This window comes from Erythranthe guttata, chromosome 11, assembly GCF_056151865.1.
Source record: "Erythranthe guttata isolate IM_541 chromosome 11, IM_541, whole genome shotgun sequence".
NCBI lineage: Eukaryota > Viridiplantae > Streptophyta > Magnoliopsida > Lamiales > Phrymaceae > Erythranthe > Erythranthe guttata.
This window is the reverse complement of record NC_142543.1, coordinates 1,543,004-1,561,025: the sequence shown is the minus strand read 5'-3', so window position 1 is coordinate 1,561,025 and position 18,022 is coordinate 1,543,004. Positions and strand designations below refer to the sequence as shown.

The window sequence follows — 18,022 nt, the reverse complement described above, 5'->3', positions numbered from 1 at the left end:
GTACTAATCAATTTTTAATTAGTAATCAAGGTCAATTTTTCATTTGACCTTCATATTTATATATATAATATGTATAAAACCATGGATTATCATTATATTGTTATGTAAGTTGCAGCCCATGTTATTATGAATTATGACATAAGAGAAAACGCATGTCATGTGTTTGGACCATATTGTCCCTACTCGCCGATATCTAATAACGTTTTTAATATTGCGACTATGATTTTTATTTATTTTTTTATTGTGATTTTTTTAAAGCTACTGCACATGATTCTATCATTTTATGTAACCACCTCATAATTAAAGAATTAGAATAAAATTATGATTAAGCTCATTCTTTTTTCTGAAGATACTAATTAATACACAGCTCATAATTACAAATTTATTATCTAAAAACATCATAAATATTTATTGCAGATTTAGATAATCATATTTTTGTAAGTGTATAATTAACTTGTAAATTTTTATTTATTTTTTAATGTTGAAAATGAATATTGGTGAGTGGAGGACCAAAGCACAAATGATAGGCACTCATTTGGCACGATAAAATGATAAAATAAATTAATATAAATCCTCAAATGTATATTTCTTTTTGAGCAAAGTTCACTTTGCACCTCTGAATTATTACATTTCGTAATTAAGGGATGTATTTGCGATACTCATAACTTCAGGGGTGCAAAGTGAACTTTGCCCTTTTTTTGGGGGTTATATTATATATATAAAAAATATATTGGAACTTAATTCAAACAATTGCAGCTTCTTTTCTCTTAATAATAGGAGATTAAAAGTTTCCCATGAATATATTAACCCAGAATTCCAATATATTTTATGGCCTCACAATTATACGAAAGGCTATAATATCATTCGAACGTCTCAAGACAAGAAAACTCCATCAAGACACGAAAAGCTGCTCTAGAATCGAAAAATCCAGTGACCATAAAGCAATCCAACAACCAATCAGAAACCGGCATCTGTCTCCCGGGATTGGTAAAAATCATTCGCTCTCACAATGTTCACTTCTTCAAATTCGCTGTCATCTGAAAATGAAAGTAAACAGTTCCGTATCAGAGCTACTACCGAATACGAGCAAAGCCAAAAAAACACGGTATTTACAAAGTCTTCAGTCGAAATAATCCACAGTAGGTTTCAATATTCTTATTTTTAGATTCCAACAAAACCAATACTAGATTACCAAGTCTTGATTTGGAATATGCAATACGACAATTTCTTGAAAACGAAAAAAACTTGCAGCATCTTTGAGTAATCATTTCAGACTAAAAAAGGGTTCGATTCAACCCTCGTCTATATGAAAACATCAAAGATATTCCGTATAGTCCACTTAAAGAAGACTGTATCGAGTTATGGTGTTAACGGAGAAAGATAGATAAAGTTGGAAATAGAAGATATTCTGCCAGCCAGAAAGGAAGTCGGTCGTATATTAAAGTGTGTGTGTGTGTGTATATATATATACACACACACACACTTTATATATGAATAGAATGTAAGAGAACCTTTTCTCAGAGTTAGGGCAACAACAGCATCATTCTCAACCTGAAAAAGATAGAGCACAATAATTTAATGTATTAGATTGAAGTCGAATTATGTTTTAAAAAAAACGAGCGTTCTGAAATCAAAACAACAAGCGCCATTTGAAGTTATTTGATAAACCTTCTGATCAGCCAGTGATTTTGAATCGTCTAATATTTCCCGATTTGGCAATAAAGTCAAACGTTGATCATTGACTGGTTGATCAAGGAGTTCTTGCAACTTCTCTTTAATTTGTAGAACTGTCTCGCTCGGCAGACATTGCAGAAAGTAAGTTGTCTTGTTCCGTTTTACACGAATATACATCACCTGCACAGTGAATTTAACGAAATTACGCATACAAATTAGCTTTTCTCATTGGCTGCAGTAAACTGATCGAAACATAAGTATATGCAATAAGTTTTTAAAACATACTTGTAAGAACTTTTATGAAAAATAACACAAATATTTCTCATAAATTAGGACACAGGAATTTCCATAAATAGTACGAGATAAATTAACCGTCAAGTACTTTATAGTACATGTGCAAGCAGAAAGATTATCATTATGTTCTCCACTTTCACAATCTAAAACCTTTTTTTAGCAGTCGGAAATCAATAGTCCTTCATTCAGAAACTACAAAACTATTCTTTATCTTCATGACATATAACGAACAATTTCGAATTAATTATTGCCGTTCCAACAATTAGACAAAAAAATTGTAGTTATATCCATATGAGCAGACGTAAATTTAACGAAACAGATCAATAGCCGCAGAAAGAAAAATACCCACTACTGAATAAGAGCAATTATAATCCCCCGAACATAATCAACTTTATAATTAGGCCCCGTTTGGTTGCCAAGATAAGATTAAATAATCTAATGAAATCCATTTGTACCTTGGAAAGTCCAATAAAAACCATGCCTAAAAGGCAAGATAATGCATGATAACATAATATTTACGGGTCGACCAAACAAGTTATTGGGGATACCAAACATCAAACAAAGTCCATTATTAGTAAATCATGGCTAATCTCCACAACCAAATGAGGCATTAATGTACAATTCAGTCTAAAAAGTTGAGAAAAACTCCGAATAATGGCTTAACAAGTGAACAATATTCTAATTTCTAACACCCATAACCTCATGATTAAATTTGTTAGCTAGTAATACATAAAATCTTGAACAAATTCAACTCCACTGGTAAATAAAATTGCTGAAGTTATTTGCCCACTGAATAAATAAATAAACAAACAAAAAATTCCCACAGGAATACCTAAATTTCAAAATCAATTCCAAATTGGCCCACATTATCCAGTGCCGTGAAATCTCCTTGTTTAAATTACCATGGAAAAGTAAGCAACAAACACAGCTGACTCAAAGTGAACATTAGACGAAGATTTCATAGTAATCGATCGATTTTGAGAACCAACCCCAAGTGAATGTAACGCAAAATTGGGAATTCCGAGAAAAATAAAAGTACAAGATTAATCGAATTTTGCGAAAAGGAAAATCATACAGTTTGATCATCGGAGCTCTTCGGAAGCGGCGATGGCTGCGACATACTGAAGATTGAAGTATTACTCCGACGGGGTAAAATTTGGTGAAGAAGGAAAGTGAAATTTTGTGATCCTCAGTTGAAATGAAACTGTGTTTATAAACCCATAATTAAATGAAAACGGTGAAATATAATGGACTTGTAAATATTATTATTATTATTATTATTTTTTTTTTCTCACAATATATTTTGTGTCATTGTCATATTTATTTATTTTAGAGCAAATTACGGCGTACGACCAAATTACTAAAAAAATCCTATTGTTTGAATAATTATAGCTACCCCTCATTTTAAATATTTTTATATAAAACTCATGTAATTAGGATTTACTGAATCAATCGTATATTTAGTCCGGTAAATGTTATGAAATGTTGACGTACCGAAATTTCGGTTCGTTTTTAGCAATTTCACATCCCTAAATTTACCTCTGAATGGGTTTTTTCGTAAGTTAATACAAAGTTGAGGGGTGACTGTAATTACCCAAACATGAAGGATTTTTGGTAATTTGACCATATTCAGGGGTGACCCTAATTTGCCATTTATTTTATTATTATTATTTTAAAATTAGACTATATTTTTTTTAATTACTATCACATGACGTATAATAGAATACAAAAGTTATAAGAAATAAAATAAATTGAAATGCTAAATCCCACACTAATTTTATTAAATCATGCACATAACAAAAAAATATTTATCTCGTTAAAAATTTTTCTTCTACTTTCCCACACTTCTTCTTTTTCCCTAATTTTTTCACAAAATCACACACTAATAACGTCCCTAGCTAGCATTCGAAGTTCGAATTTGACAAAAATATTTACATGTTCAAACTAAAATAAAGTTGGATTTTGAGGAAAAAATCCGAATCGATATGAATTTGAATAATTAAAAAAACTTAATGAATTTGAATAAATATTAAATAAAACGGGACTCGTTTTTTAGGATTATTCACGTAAAAAATTAATGAATTTTGAGTGACTTAGATAAAATTATTTTAGAGAGAATATGAGCAGAGAGAAGATTTTTTTTTTTAATTTATGTGTGGGATTTAGTAAATTTTAATGTGGGATTTAGCACGCCCCTAAAATAAAATATGACACCACTAGCCCGGGACTAAATAATTACTATATTTTATAAATGAAATGCTAAATCCCACACTAATTTTACCAAATCTTGCAAATAATTAAAAATATTTATCTCTCTAAAAACTTCTCTTCTCCTTCTCTACCTTCTTTTTTCCCTAACTTTTTTCACAAATCACACACTAAAAACGTCCCTAGCATTTCAAGTTTGAATTTGAGAAAAATCTTCACGTGTCCAAACTAAAATAAAGTTGGAATTTGATAAAAAAAAATCGAACTAATATGAATTTGAATAATGAAAAAGGCTTAATGAAAGTGAATAAATATTAAATAAAATTGAACTCATTTTTTATGATTATTCACGTAAAAATAATGAATTTTGGGTGACTTTGATAAAATTATCTTAGAGAGAAGTTAGGAAGAATACGAGTAGAGAGAGATTTTTTTTTTAAATTTATGTGTGGGATTTAGTAAATTTTAGTGTGCGATTTAGCACGCCCCATTTTATAATTGGTATTTCAATTTTTTTTCCCAAAAACTCAATAGTTTAAGAGATGTTACACACGTCCGTGATTTTGCACCATTGATTTATAAAATAGCATCCACTAGCCACACATACATATAAATATGTATTATTATGTGTCACTCTATAGTGTAAAATCATCCGATGTATTTTACCAAGTGTAGCATTTATAAAACTGTACAGTAATACCGTCATGGATGTGTAGATATAGGATAAAAATGCTTGATAAATTCAATAAAGTGTGTATGGAAATATAAAAATAAAAAAGGCAGCCACAATCACTGAGAAATGTGTTCATAACATTCAAGAAAGTTAAAAAAAAAAAAAAAAAACATTATTTTTCCCAAAAAAATAATTAAACAAAAAAAATCGAATATCATAAAAATATATCACCTTTGGGTTTCCACACACGAACAAGCCGATCATAAAACGAGCAAGTAGCAACGGCTCGACTCTCCCCTCTTTGCCAATCGGCTCCGTAAGCAAGCGAGCCATGTTTATTATACCTTTCCACCACTCGAATTTCACCCCCTTCGAATTTAACAACAGCAAATCCATTATGCATACATGCACTCAAAACCAATCCCGATTTAATCGGATGGTGCTTAATTCTCCAAACACCTCCACCAAGACTTATCGAAGACTCACACACAGGCATCGAAATGTTTCTCACATCCCATATTCTCAAGCACTCTTCGTAACTGCCGGTGAGCAGAGTGTTTTGATCGAACGGGCTTTTTGCAATGCAGCAAATTCCCATTTTGTGGGTTTTTTTGTTTTGGAAAACTAAGTTCGAGGGGTTGTCTCGTAAATCCCAGCCGGTGAATTTGCAGTCGTCTGAGCCCGTGTAGACGAGTTTTGGCTGTTGGATATCGAATGAAGCTGCCCAAACCTCGAAATCGTGGGCTTTAAATTCTTGGAGTAGATTTATTTCGGATTCGTTCAGTGAGACTATGGAGATTGATCCGTTTGAATGGCCCACTGCCATTGATGTGGCGGATTGATTCCAGTCGATGCACAAGCACATCGAAGAACTGATGCATTTTCCGGAAACTTCTTTTAGGGTATTATCTGTATCAAGCATAAGGAATAATATCGTTACTCGTACAGTTTCGCATATGAGAAATGATCGTAAGAAACACGACAAATTTTCGACTGCGTGTCATTACTATGCAACTGGAGGTACAACTGTTTAAATTAATATATCAATTAAAATCGGGAAAATTTACAGTTTTAATCCCTCAAGTTTGCACCGATTACACATTTGGTCCTCCATGTTCACAAAAAACACATTTGGTCCGTCATGTTCAAATAATTTAACATTTTAGGTCATTTCCGTCAATTTACCGTTAGTCCGTTAGTTAAGGCAGTGATGGGCACACGCTTGATTCTGTTAGTTTTAACGGGATATTGACGGAAAAGACTAAAATTTTTGAAACATAAGGGACCAAATGTGTTTTTTGTGAACATGAGGGACCAAATGTGAAATCGATGCAAAGTTGAGGGATGAAAACTTTATTTTTTCCAATTAAAATCAGATGCAATTCGGTAACTGCTCTCAGCCGTTAACTCAAAACCCTACGTCATAAAGGACAAGTCGACGATCATTCATAGATTCGACGCTTTCAATCAAATAACACTACTACAATTTCACGGTCGCCGATAATTGGGTTAGATCCAGCTACAATGGACACAAAAAACTTCGAGTGTATATTATTACAAACAACATCGATTTCCACAATTTCAAAGTATTCAGATTGAAAATATGAAGCACAGTTAACTAATCATTTCTTGTTTCTAAGACTATAATTTGGGACTGAAAAAAGTTTTAATTTGTATACGAACAGTATCAAGAAAGCCTATAATCAAGCACCAATTGAAAGTTGAAACACATTTCATCCGACAGCTCGAGACGATTCTATACAGATTAGTAAAAACGAAACAGGAAAAAAGAAAAACTCACTGCGTATTCTCGAACCATCTGAATCAGAAGTTTGCAGGCTATAAACCTTAACACAACCATCAGCATCAGCTTGAGCAAGCAAAGGCGGGCCGGCTGGATTCTCCGAGAGCACCGGGGCCCACTTAATATCGAAAATGCCACCTGTTTCCACTTTCTGAACCAACTCGAGCCGACCATTTTCAGCGTCGACGTCGAATAGGGTTATGCAACCGGATCGACTGGGGGGATCGCCCTCTTGAAGCACGTAAGTGGAGGCAGCAAGCACGTTGTGGAACGAATTATGTGGACAAAACTCAACTGCGTCGGTGTTTCCATCTAAGATGCAATGGCCCACGTCCATTTTAAATCACCTGAACACGTACGGGAAAACAAGCATAAGTATTCAAGAATTCAAAAAATACGGAGGTCTGCTCAGTGGGGCATTTCGTCGAACACGTGATGTGGCAGAGTACAAAGAGAAAATCAAGAAAACTGAGATGCCTATTTAAGTTGAGAAAACTTCTCACGCCCAATTTCCACAGTACGGCAAGAGTTACAGTACAAAAAGGAAGGAATTTAACGAACTTGGAGCGCCATTGCTTACCGTTAAGTTGGTTGATTGTCGGAAGTAAATCGGAGCAAAGGTCCCTCTGTCAGGTAAGATGGGTTTGGGCTTGCTGACTTGGACTCGACCTATATAACCTACTTCTTAAATAAAGGCCTCGTTAATTAATTCATTAATTAATATTTAATGATGACCAGTTAATATTTTATTATGGATTTAATGTTTAACTAGTAATACACCCGTGTGAATATTGTGATAATTGTTTTGTCATATTGTAACAGATAATTGAATACATAGAGAAAAAATAATTCTAACAAATTTAGAAAAAAAATATGGTTTTTGTTCTTGTGAATATATATATGGAGTGAATGTTAGTAGTGATCGTTAAAACAAATACGATGAACATTTTTCAATGATATTAGAAATTTATAGTGCAAAGTATATAGCAACCACCTACTGCAAGTCTTAAAAAAGTTGCAACTGAAAACTGAAAATCTAGAAAAACAACATAATTAAAATTAACATAGCGACCAGATAAATAAAAATCTTGAAACATACACCGAGAGAAAGGTGTTCTAAAAATGAAAACACCACAATAGTTAATGTTATTGTATTGCCGCCAACAATACAATAATGTGGTAGACTATTATGTCATGGTTTCTCTGTTTTGATCCTCTTATATGACTTGGTAGTTGACATTTTTGTAGTTTCATCATTGGATAAATTAGAAGACGCAGCTTCTACACCAAGTCCTTTACCACGCAATTTAATGATTGGTGTCGCCTTATCATGAGAATCGGTGAAATCCTACAAAATTTATTAAAAGAGGGTATATGTTATTGATATGTGTAAATGATAGAAATAATTGTTGTGTTATAAATAATTCTTACATTTAAGTTGTTGTTACTAAGTTCTTTACCACGTAATTTACTGATTGGAGTCGTCTCATCATCGGGTTCGACAAAATCCTACAAATATTATTGGAGGAAGGTAGATTTCATTAACTTGTGTATAAATGAAAATAATAGTTGTGTTATAAACAACTCTTACATCCAAATTGTCGCCTTGCTGTTGAGCATTGTTGTCGGATGAGTGTTCATCCTCATCAACAAATTCCTGTAGTTAACAAAAATTAATATAATTTTATGATGCAACATATAAACTATATTTGTGGCCTTATACCTCGATAGAATGCATAACACGAAACTGTCGAATAAGTTCGTGATCACCCGTCATTGTTTTTACAGTATAAACTGACCAACTTTTTGATATGTTCATCGCACTGATTTCGACCTTGAACATAAATTCATTTTTTGATGATGGCATCAAATTCTTTAGGAATTGTATCGGTCAAATTATCCTACCAAAAAGCAATGATCAAGGATTTTTTGAAAATTAAATATAAATAGAAGTAATTCAGCATTCCATATGAAAGTGGTTTTTATATTACCTTATGCACGTCACCAATAAGTTCGGTTGCTGATTTGCCCACGATTTTGCAAACGAATTTATCAAACATGACAAACTTAGTGGATCCAATAGTATCAAATACCAGTACTTGAAGCCTATACCTGTATGTATGAACTTGTGAAACACCATACTTATAGTTATAGGGCAACTCCTATTATGGAAGATTAAATTACCGTGGCATTGGATCAACATCCTTAGCCCATTTTGGAAAAAAATTATGAATTATAGAAAATATTTTAATTACTTTCTTCCGATAATTTGGAAAAAAATAATGAATTATGGAAGACTTTTTGCTACTAAGAGTAATACTTGCACCTATTTTAAATTGTTCAAGTGCTGACAAACTGAGTTTTTCTATAAATAATATATATAAAATAAATTATAATAATAATGCTATAATAAATACGTAAAAAAAAAATCAGTTCATTTATTAAAATTACCGTGGGATTGGATCAATATCCTTAGAACATTTTGGGCAACAAAATTGTGTACTTGTTTGCTCTACCTTTCTGAAACATTTAGGACATGCATCATACCACCATTTGGTATCTGGATCGATATCAATTACCTTGGCAAGTACAACAACAGCGCGTTCCTAAAAATATAATTTACAATTAGTTTTGTCAAATTTGTAAAATAAGTCGAGGAGAAATAATTTACTTACAGTAGTGCAATCTCTCAAATTATTTATCGTCATTTGCTTCGTTAGCAACAAATCATCTGCAATCCCCGTCGATCGATGATTTGATGACACGCTGATTGATTGTGTAAATGTGCCATCTTGCCTAATGAGTCTGTATATACGTACAAATAGTGAAGAATAAATTGCATTGTACATTATAAAATGCTTCAGTAAGAATTACTAAAACATGGTAGTTTTAAACGAACTAGCTTTTCTCTGTACGCCCTATGTTCCTCGGAGTTTTCATTTATCAACAATCTTGAGTTGTGGAAAGCATTAGAAATACTATTCTGACCTACAAAATAAAATAAATATGTGAATTAATAAAATGAAGTGAAACTTTAATGCAATATTTAAATGTAACTAAAGATAGGAATTACCATTAAAACTTTTGACCAGACACATCTCCAGAATAATGATGATTGGGTCAGCTGAGTTTTGATTACTAATATGCAAAGCCATTTGATCGGCGTATTGGTCCCATAGAGTGCATTTTATTTGATTCTCTCTGAGAACCACATGTAATAAATTAGAAGATCATAAATACGAAACCATTCAACATCAATTGAATTTACTGTATATAATCTAAAAATACTCACGATAAGTCTTGAAGAGTGATCTCTAGTATCTTGTGGCTGTGTCCACTTTTGTTAATATCTTTCACTTCATCTCTTTCTATAACATGTCCAATAACATCTGGAAAAAAAAAAGTATATGCGTATAAAATATTGCAATGTTTGTATAATAAATTAAGAAAACACATATTTTAATATTTTAAAAATATTTTACCACTAAGCCATGTGTCATCCCCATCATTAATGATGTCACGAAAATTCGTAAAGTCATAATTGACGCCTGGAATATTCTCGACTTTGTAATTAGTTACCCGAGTAGTTTTTATAAATATGATCTTGTGAGCATTGCGAGTAGCCCTGTACTTCCCATCGTTCGGAACTACCAAAATATTCTGGGAGACATAAGTATTACCTTCTTTTACAATATTATAAAAATTGTTCACTTGAGTCTTTTTTATAGACGCATGAATTTTTCCTCCCTGAAAAAATATATGCAACAATATCAATAAGCCAATAAACAGAATTTAAATAGCCATAAGAGAAATAAATTTTGTAAATAAATAATGACCTGCCCATCAACTAAGATCATATCAATACCATTAATAATAGTTTGGTCGATCTTGCTAGGAACTTTCCAAAGTTGAATGACCCGAGCCACCACTTTCCAGTTAAAGCGGTCTGGTGTAATATCATTGAAACATGTTACTTGCGGCGCCATATCTACATGATATATGGAATAGAAAATCAGTGTACATGCTCCATTCAAATTTGATATTATTTTTATAAGATATTTTTATATAGTACGGAACAACTTTATAATTTGGTAACTTCGAACAATTTGAAAAAAAAGGGCATCAATTATATAACAACGTGCAGTACAAATGAATTGCTGGTTTTGCCATGCATAAGCCCCTGCTCCTATTAATTAATGAATTAGGAACTATCAGTTTATAACTCGTCAAATTTAATTTAATGCGTGTGCTATTTTGTACTTAGGTGTTCATAAAATTTAATTTATGCACCCAGAGGGGCTTGACTTTTCAAAGTGCAACACTGAACTTTTTCTAATTAATCACGTGATTAATTTAGCCACACTCAATTTTTAATTTAGCTTTTTTTCTTTTTTTTTAAGTAAAAATTAGCAATTGTTAAACTACTTATGAATGAACATTTGTAAAATGTAGGACTCGGAGATAAATTCAAATAATATATATAGGCCCAATGCACAAACGTCGACCAAAGAAAACGAAAAAACATCTTCACCTTTTGACGGCTCTTTCTCTTAAATCATAAAACCATAAAAATTGAAAAAAATTAAACAAATTGCTTCAGAAAAGAGAAAATGCATGGATGGAGGCTCTTTGTTAGGCCAAACATTCAAGGAGGGGGTAATAATTCACGTGTACCCAATTATTACTGTTAATAATTTAAAATAAATTGGTCCAATCTTATGCCTATGTTTTTGCTTAACTTTGGCTCTTATGCAGATTATATAAAAAATTGTGGAATAAAAATTTCTTACTTGAAATTTCAACCACGGTTGGCAGTGACTCTCGTTGGCAGCAAAGGGTACTTGAATCCGACTCCCAGATGATTTTTGTTGAACTTTTGGCCGGCGGATTTTAGAGCTTCAATTTTGTGGAAAGTAAGAGCTTCAATTTTGTGGGAAGTAATAATTGTTGAAAGATTTGTGTGAGAATTTGTGTTGATATAGAGATGAGACATGAAATTGGAGATTAGAAGTTATTAAATCGATGGGAAAACTGAGAAAACTGATTTCAATCGGCGGTTTCTGCAGTTGAGGGAGTGGGTATTGAAAGAGAAATTAACGGGATAAAAATTTAGAGAAAAATTAGAGATAATGATAAAAAACGGCCGATAAAATTTAGGGGAGATGAAATATGGGCTTTTTCATTTTTACACCAAAAAATAGTAAAAATTATAAAACTTCCCCTAGGGTTAGAAACCCTAAGTTGCCACGCGTCAGAAGATGAGGCAAGGGATTGTCTTTTTATATATATATACTAGTAATCATACCCGTGCGATGCACGGGTGACGTTGCAAAACGGAAGAAAATAATTATTTAAATACATGACGATAAAATTATAATAAAAACATTATTGAATAATATAAAAATATTTAGTTATAAAATTCAAACAATTATGTTACCTTATTTCACTTATTCCTTAAAGAAATAAAACATTTAACAAAGCACAAACTAATAATCGTGAAATAAATGTACAACAACGTCATCAAAAAATAAATTGAAAATATTAGAGATTGAAAAGAGAATATTTGTACATCGTCAATACAATAATAATTTTTAGTATCAACATATATTATGTTGCATAACAGACAATAGATCTCAAATAAGCAACAAACATTATGAAACGAACACAAAAATAAAGATAAAATAAAATAGTCAAGATGAAGCAGCAAAATAGGAGAATATATAAAAAGAAGAATAAGACAATTACATGCTACAATAATACGACAGCTAAAAATAATTTTCCTCCGCTAAATTGCTATTCTAAGGATATAAGACAAAAATGATACATTATTTAGCACAAATCTTGTAACACTCGAATCTTAGTGCTGGCTTGCTTCAAATCAAACAAAATGAAAATCAATTATTGAAAAGAAGGGACATCAAGATCAAAAAAACAACCATTGAATTGAATGAATTTATAACAAACTGTACTTCTTTTATTCAAATATCCCATAAATCTACACACAATAATACTTGAAATAAAAAAACAAAAGTGAGGATTACAATATTTTTTCAGGGGTGGTGAAACCCTAAAAAAAGACTCAAATGATGATCCCAAAATACTTTTCAATAATCGTAGAAGATTGAAGGTTAGTCAATCATGTATATAAACACAATGAACAAAAGAAGAACGATACAACTTCGAAAGATTTGACCGGTAGGGAGATGTATTTCAGTATCCACAACTTTTGTACAAATATGCACATTTTATGCTTTGTTTCAAATCAAAACATGTAGTCTGAAAAATAAAGACATGTCTTAATGACATCAAGTTTATATATATTTTTTAAACAGAAAAAAAAGAAACAAAATTACTTATTTGTATACCTCAAGTTGATTAACCTTTATGTAGTCTTACAAATGTCTTAATATTTCTTGTTGTGACCTCTTTCGTCAATTAGAAGAAGCTGCCAATTGCTTCAGATAATATCACATGAGAAATAGGAGAACCAAAATTTGATTCGGTACAAAATTAACAAATAACAAAGTAAAGAACAAATGCCTAGAAAAAAATGAGTAATGAACACAATAAATAGTTTATAAATGTTGCAAATAGATTTCATTTGATCGCCGAAAATCAAACACTGGCTCAGTGGATCATAAATAGAAGATATCTTAAATCCGATTGTTGAAATAGATTTTGAGCCACAATTAGTTGTTTTGGAAGAACATAATAAGGAAAATAAATATCTAGTAATAACTTTTCTATTTGATATATATGCAATTCTAATCAAATTAAAAAAAATCAAAAAGAAAAGAAAAAGAAAAACATAAAACAAAACAAATAGGCAAATTTCATCAAATTCATTTTAAATATTTTCCTTCCGTTGTCTTTGAAAAATTAATCTTAGAGAATTCATATTGATAATTTGAAAACTGAAAGTAAGACATAAATGTTACCTTTGAAAAGTTATTTCATGAGCATCAAGTATAGATATTAGAGTATGCAAGAAAAAAAAACCAATAATAGTAAACAACTATTTGCATGATCTAACGACGTTGCTGCTGGTATTTCGCCAAACAATATTCACGTTCTAAGAAGAACTATAGCAAAATAATGGGCATAAATTAGATTTATCACAAAAGAAGATTCATACCGTAGTGGGATTCTCAACTTCAGTTTCTTCTGGCTAATACGACGAAAATGTTATGTGATATTCCGAACCATGAAAATAAAAGTATCACAACCAACTACACCAAACAAAAGATTACATTAAACCAAGCAAATAGAATTTTGTTGTAGTGGTTTCACTCTTTATGCACTGTCGTAAACTATATATGGTTAAGCATAACAATGTGGTGCCTAGTGGGCACTTGAGGAAGCACTTATGTCAGGGCATGCTTCAATCAAACCTGCCCGCGAGACCAGGAGAAGAGCAATTCTCCTCAATCATCCTGGTAATCATCTCTTCAAACATACTTCATAGGAGAGCCAACTCTAAGAAATACAATCTATACATTCACTTTCACACCTTATTTTAATTTTGAAAACAATGGTCCTTCAACAAAATTCTAACATAATAATTGAAGATTGGAATATGATAAATGAGAGAGAGAAAATCACTTTACCTGAAATTAAATTTCTTCGAAGATCAAGGCTTCCATAGCCCATCACCTGCGGTTGAACATCAACACCGATACTAAAGGTGTTCGATAAATTATGGCATCAAACACGTATAATCAAAATAACCCATGTCATATAGTTAATGGTCGACATTCAACGTGAAACTTAATCTTAAAAAAAACTTGGATCTACTATTAACGAAACATGTATTCATACGATTGATAACTTAAATAATGATAATTAACTTACAAATATATAACTTGAGTGATTAAAATACATTCTCCTCGTATATTAAAGTTTTTTGCTAGAACTTCGGACGGTATTGCTGAAAAAATAACAGCAAACATTGAAGATAAATTCTGTATAAAAATAATTGCTATGGAATTTAAAATTATTTGGAAAATATATATATGGATAAACATTTTCTCGACATTAACACGAATGAGATATATAACTGAAATGGCTCACTCATTTTCAAGTTTAGTTTAAACACATTGGCCATTGCTGATTGTAAACTTCATCACAATATGAAGAAGAAGAAAAATGAATTTATCCACTACGAATAGCAAACACCCCCTAATCTTGATGTATATATAACGCCATGACGAAAATCAGGAAAGTCGAGATCAAAGTGATCAAAACTCCATGCAAAGTCTTGAAGCAAAACTGTCTATGGGAGATAGTCTTTTTTTTTGGGGGGGGGGGGGGGGGGGGGGGGAATTAAGTCGAATAAAATAATGCAGAAGATGGTAAGAAAACTATTAATGAATTGGGGAAAAAATGAGAGCAAAAAAGTAGGAAGAATGAGGAATGACCGAGTTGGGATGATAGTGGGTGATTTATTAGTGGGAAGTTAATTTGAGAGTGGTGGGTTATGTTATTGTGGGAAGTTAATTTGAGAGTGGTGGGTTACGTTATTGTGGGAAATTTTTGTTTTGTGCCTATTAATCTTGAAATTTAGAAAAACCACCCAAAAACATTTCAATAAAAAGGAAAAAAAATGTAAATAAAACTGCCTAACTAAAAATCTGATAAAACAAAAAAAAATAAAAACTACCTAAATAGTAATTGACAAAATTGCCCTTAGGTTTAGGTTTAGGGTTATGGGTCAAAATATCTTCAAAAGAACGCAATATTAAAATACTTTGATGTGAAATTTAATTTTCAATAATTGCATCAACTCCTACACATTTGACAACAAAATTCCACTCGACAAAAAAAAAGGGTTTTACAGTCGATGTCATAAACACACCTAAAAATGTTAGTCAGAGTATTAATTTGTATAAATCAACCCAATCCAAGTAATTAATAATTGAAAGTGATCTTCAGTACCATTCTAAGCTTACCACTTGGATTGATAATTTTGTATGTATGAGTTTTAAGGACAATAATAAATTACATTCCACTTAAACTTTTGCAAAATATACTTAAAAATCCATTCGAAAAAAAATATTATAAAAACTTGTATTACATGAGTGCTATTTCCAGTCTAGAAGCCAAAATTAAAAATAAAAAAAAAATACATTTTCCACCTAATACTTAGTTAGTTCTTTACTGAAATCTATTAGTACAATTACATGTTTTAATTATAAAACAATCTTCACTATTTTTTCTTTCCAACCCACTTTTGAGATAAATGGTTGTATATGTTTAGGACTTTATGCAACAGTCGAAGAAAATTCAAGAAGTGTTCTGTATTCGCTTGTTATTAAATTACAGAATTTGATAGCGTCAATACTAAGAACAGACAAAATAATAATAACAACTAAAATTCTTCCAAATTCGAGATAACATTAAAATGTAGACTAACATAATTATGAGTTTGAGTGTTAATTTAACAAACATAAGTAGTGAATTGGCCACGGGTGCCTAATTTAAGTGATCGTATTTCTCCTAAAAAAAGTAGTGAATTGGCTAAATTAAAGGGCAAATAGAATCAAGTATAATAACCAAGTAAAAAAGAAAAGACATATGCATGCATACTTTACTCTCAAACATCCAATCAAAACAAAATTAATTTTTGTGAAAAATGAATTTCAAAATGCATACCTCTTCAACATACTCAAACTTGTGACAAACAATGTAAATTATAAGAGAAAATTAACATAAGTTACGTGCCTTCTCCTCAAACATTTTGCAGAACACGACAAAGAAGAAGAAGTGGAAAAATATAATAAACAATAATATTCTACATATGAACAAAAACTATTCATGAAATTGGCATACGGAAATAAAATTCAAAAATAAACTGAGATTTGCCCCAAATAATTATTTGTTGCGTCTGTTATTAAGTATAAGGAAAATATTCAAGTTGGTTACTTCAAAAATATAATTAGATTAGAGATTGCAAATATACCTAAACTCAAAATAAGAGAAATAGGTCTATAACTGCAAGATAAATAAATAAAAAATAGACGAATCGGTCTTGGTACAAAAATGAAATGAGAAATCTTAAAACAATCAAGCTGTATTGCTGATCCATAGTCTACTAAAATTAATAAAAAAAAAAAAAAAAAAAAGCACACATAATTTATTGTAGAAGAATCCAAAAAATATATTTAGGTACCTCTAATTTCTGAAACGGCACCATAGCATCATGCCCAGGAGAATTTCTTAAAAGTCTGAAAGATTGCGAAAAGAAGTTGTGTTGGATTCGTGCGTTTAAATCAGAGAGTTTTTTGCCTTGCAAGGTAAGCAGTTTTAATATATCGTGGGAAATTGAGAAATTTAAACAGTTTGTGTCGTGGGAAGTTTTTTTCCATTTTCTTTATTTATTTACTTTTTGGTTTTTTTTTAAATGTTATAATGTATTCTAAAAACCGGCCAAAAAATCATAAAAAAACTTCCAACAAAAATGGACATAATAGATAGTGGAAGGAAAAAAAAACTTCCGTGCTTAAAAAACTAAAAAAGAAAACTACCCAAAAAAGGAGAAAAAACTACCGAAGAAATGCAAAAAAAAATATTGTTAAAAAGAAAATGACAATACTGCCCCTAGGGTTACATCTAGGGTTATAGGTCAAAATATCTTCCTTTTATATATAAGATATAGATGATGACGAATTAAATATTTTCTAGTCTTTTCATATTAGGTAAATTGCGGCCAGACTCATGAGGTAAGGTCAAATTACGAAAACCCTCATAATGTTTGAGTAATTACAAAATTAACCCATCAACTATGAATCTTTTTTCACGTCCACACTTATAGTGTCAAATTTAACATAATCTTCTAGATTCCGTGGAATGTTCTCTAGTTTGTACTCGTTTTGTGCAAAAATGCAGTTTCTGATGCACCACACATATGATATTTACAAGCCAAGAGACACATTTTATAACCATCTCTTGTTTCAAAATGTGGAGGTCGAACGGGGTAAATCGGGTACGAACTGGAGAATATTCCACATAATCTAGAAGATTTCACTAAATTTCACACCAAAAATAAGAATGGAAATTAGTGAAAGAGACGTACATGACATTTTTGTAGTCTCGGAATCTAGTCAAAGCTTTGATGATTGTAGTGAATCGTCACCGGAAAAAGACGGAAAAGAGTTGGAGAGCAAAGCGTTATTACGAAATAGCCACTGTAAGAAATCTTCGACTAGTGAATCGGATTATTGAGAAATCGGAGATTGTAGAGGTGAAATCGTTGGCTGAGATAATAGAGGAAGTAAGTTTATTACATGATGGTATTATGAGTTTGAGAATTGTACAGAAATCTGATCTCAGAGAGGTATATTCTCTTTTTTGGCGGGTCGAACTTCGTCCGG

General features: G+C 31.4%; 4 protein-coding genes and 1 long non-coding RNA gene across 7 annotated transcripts; all 5 read right to left on the bottom strand.

Annotated features, from left to right (window-relative positions):
* Positions 1-741: 741 nt before the first annotated feature.
* LOC105961415 (Ubiquitin-like superfamily protein) lies at positions 742-3,202 on the bottom strand. Of its 2 annotated transcripts, none has more exons than XM_012985642.2 (4): positions 3,044-3,202; positions 1,669-1,854; positions 1,512-1,551; positions 742-1,037 (listed from the first exon to the last, which is right to left on the bottom strand). In XM_012985642.2, exons 1-4 carry the CDS (start codon positions 3,086-3,088, stop codon positions 958-960), a joined length of 351 nt encoding a protein of 116 aa, XP_012841096.2. In that variant the 5' UTR covers positions 3,089-3,202; the 3' UTR covers positions 742-957. The 2 variants fall into 2 exon arrangements, with proteins under 2 accessions (XP_012841096.2, XP_088681737.1); XM_088825611.1 differs by having other exon boundaries at positions 2,801-3,188.
* A 1,693-nt stretch (positions 3,203-4,895) lies between these two features.
* LOC105961380 (Transducin/WD40 repeat-like superfamily protein) lies at positions 4,896-7,340 on the bottom strand. The gene is made up of 3 exons (XM_012985604.2): positions 7,234-7,340; positions 6,651-7,000; positions 4,896-5,758 (listed from the first exon to the last, which is right to left on the bottom strand). Exons 2-3 carry the CDS (start codon positions 6,988-6,990, stop codon positions 5,064-5,066), a joined length of 1,035 nt encoding a protein of 344 aa, XP_012841058.2. The 5' UTR covers positions 6,991-7,000; positions 7,234-7,340; the 3' UTR covers positions 4,896-5,063.
* Positions 7,341-7,638: 298 nt separating this feature from the next.
* Positions 7,639-10,044, bottom strand: LOC105961379 (uncharacterized). 2 transcript variants are annotated; one of them, XM_088825391.1, is made up of 9 exons: positions 9,946-10,044; positions 9,557-9,854; positions 9,329-9,458; positions 9,105-9,259; positions 8,645-8,765; positions 8,377-8,554; positions 8,245-8,310; positions 8,085-8,162; positions 7,639-8,001 (listed from the first exon to the last, which is right to left on the bottom strand). In XM_088825391.1, exons 6-9 carry the CDS (start codon positions 8,518-8,520, stop codon positions 7,846-7,848), a joined length of 444 nt encoding a protein of 147 aa, XP_088681517.1. In that variant the 5' UTR covers positions 8,521-8,554; positions 8,645-8,765; positions 9,105-9,259; positions 9,329-9,458; positions 9,557-9,854; positions 9,946-10,044; the 3' UTR covers positions 7,639-7,845. The 2 variants fall into 2 exon arrangements, with proteins under 2 accessions (XP_088681517.1, XP_088681516.1); XM_088825390.1 differs by having other exon boundaries at positions 8,377-8,765.
* Positions 8,636-10,639, bottom strand: LOC105961366 (uncharacterized). The gene is made up of 7 exons (XM_012985591.2): positions 10,490-10,639; positions 10,136-10,400; positions 9,946-10,042; positions 9,727-9,854; positions 9,553-9,641; positions 9,201-9,259; positions 8,636-8,765 (listed from the first exon to the last, which is right to left on the bottom strand). The coding sequence occupies exons 1-7, from the start codon at positions 10,637-10,639 to the stop codon at positions 8,636-8,638; spliced, it is 918 nt and encodes a 305-aa protein (XP_012841045.2).
* Positions 10,640-13,793: 3,154 nt separating this feature from the next.
* LOC148766756 (uncharacterized) lies at positions 13,794-17,037 on the bottom strand. Its single transcript, XR_016034379.1, has 2 exons — positions 16,822-17,037; positions 13,794-14,580 (listed from the first exon to the last, which is right to left on the bottom strand). It is a non-coding gene; the product is annotated as an uncharacterized LOC148766756 (long non-coding RNA).
* Positions 17,038-18,022: the final 985 nt, after the last annotated feature.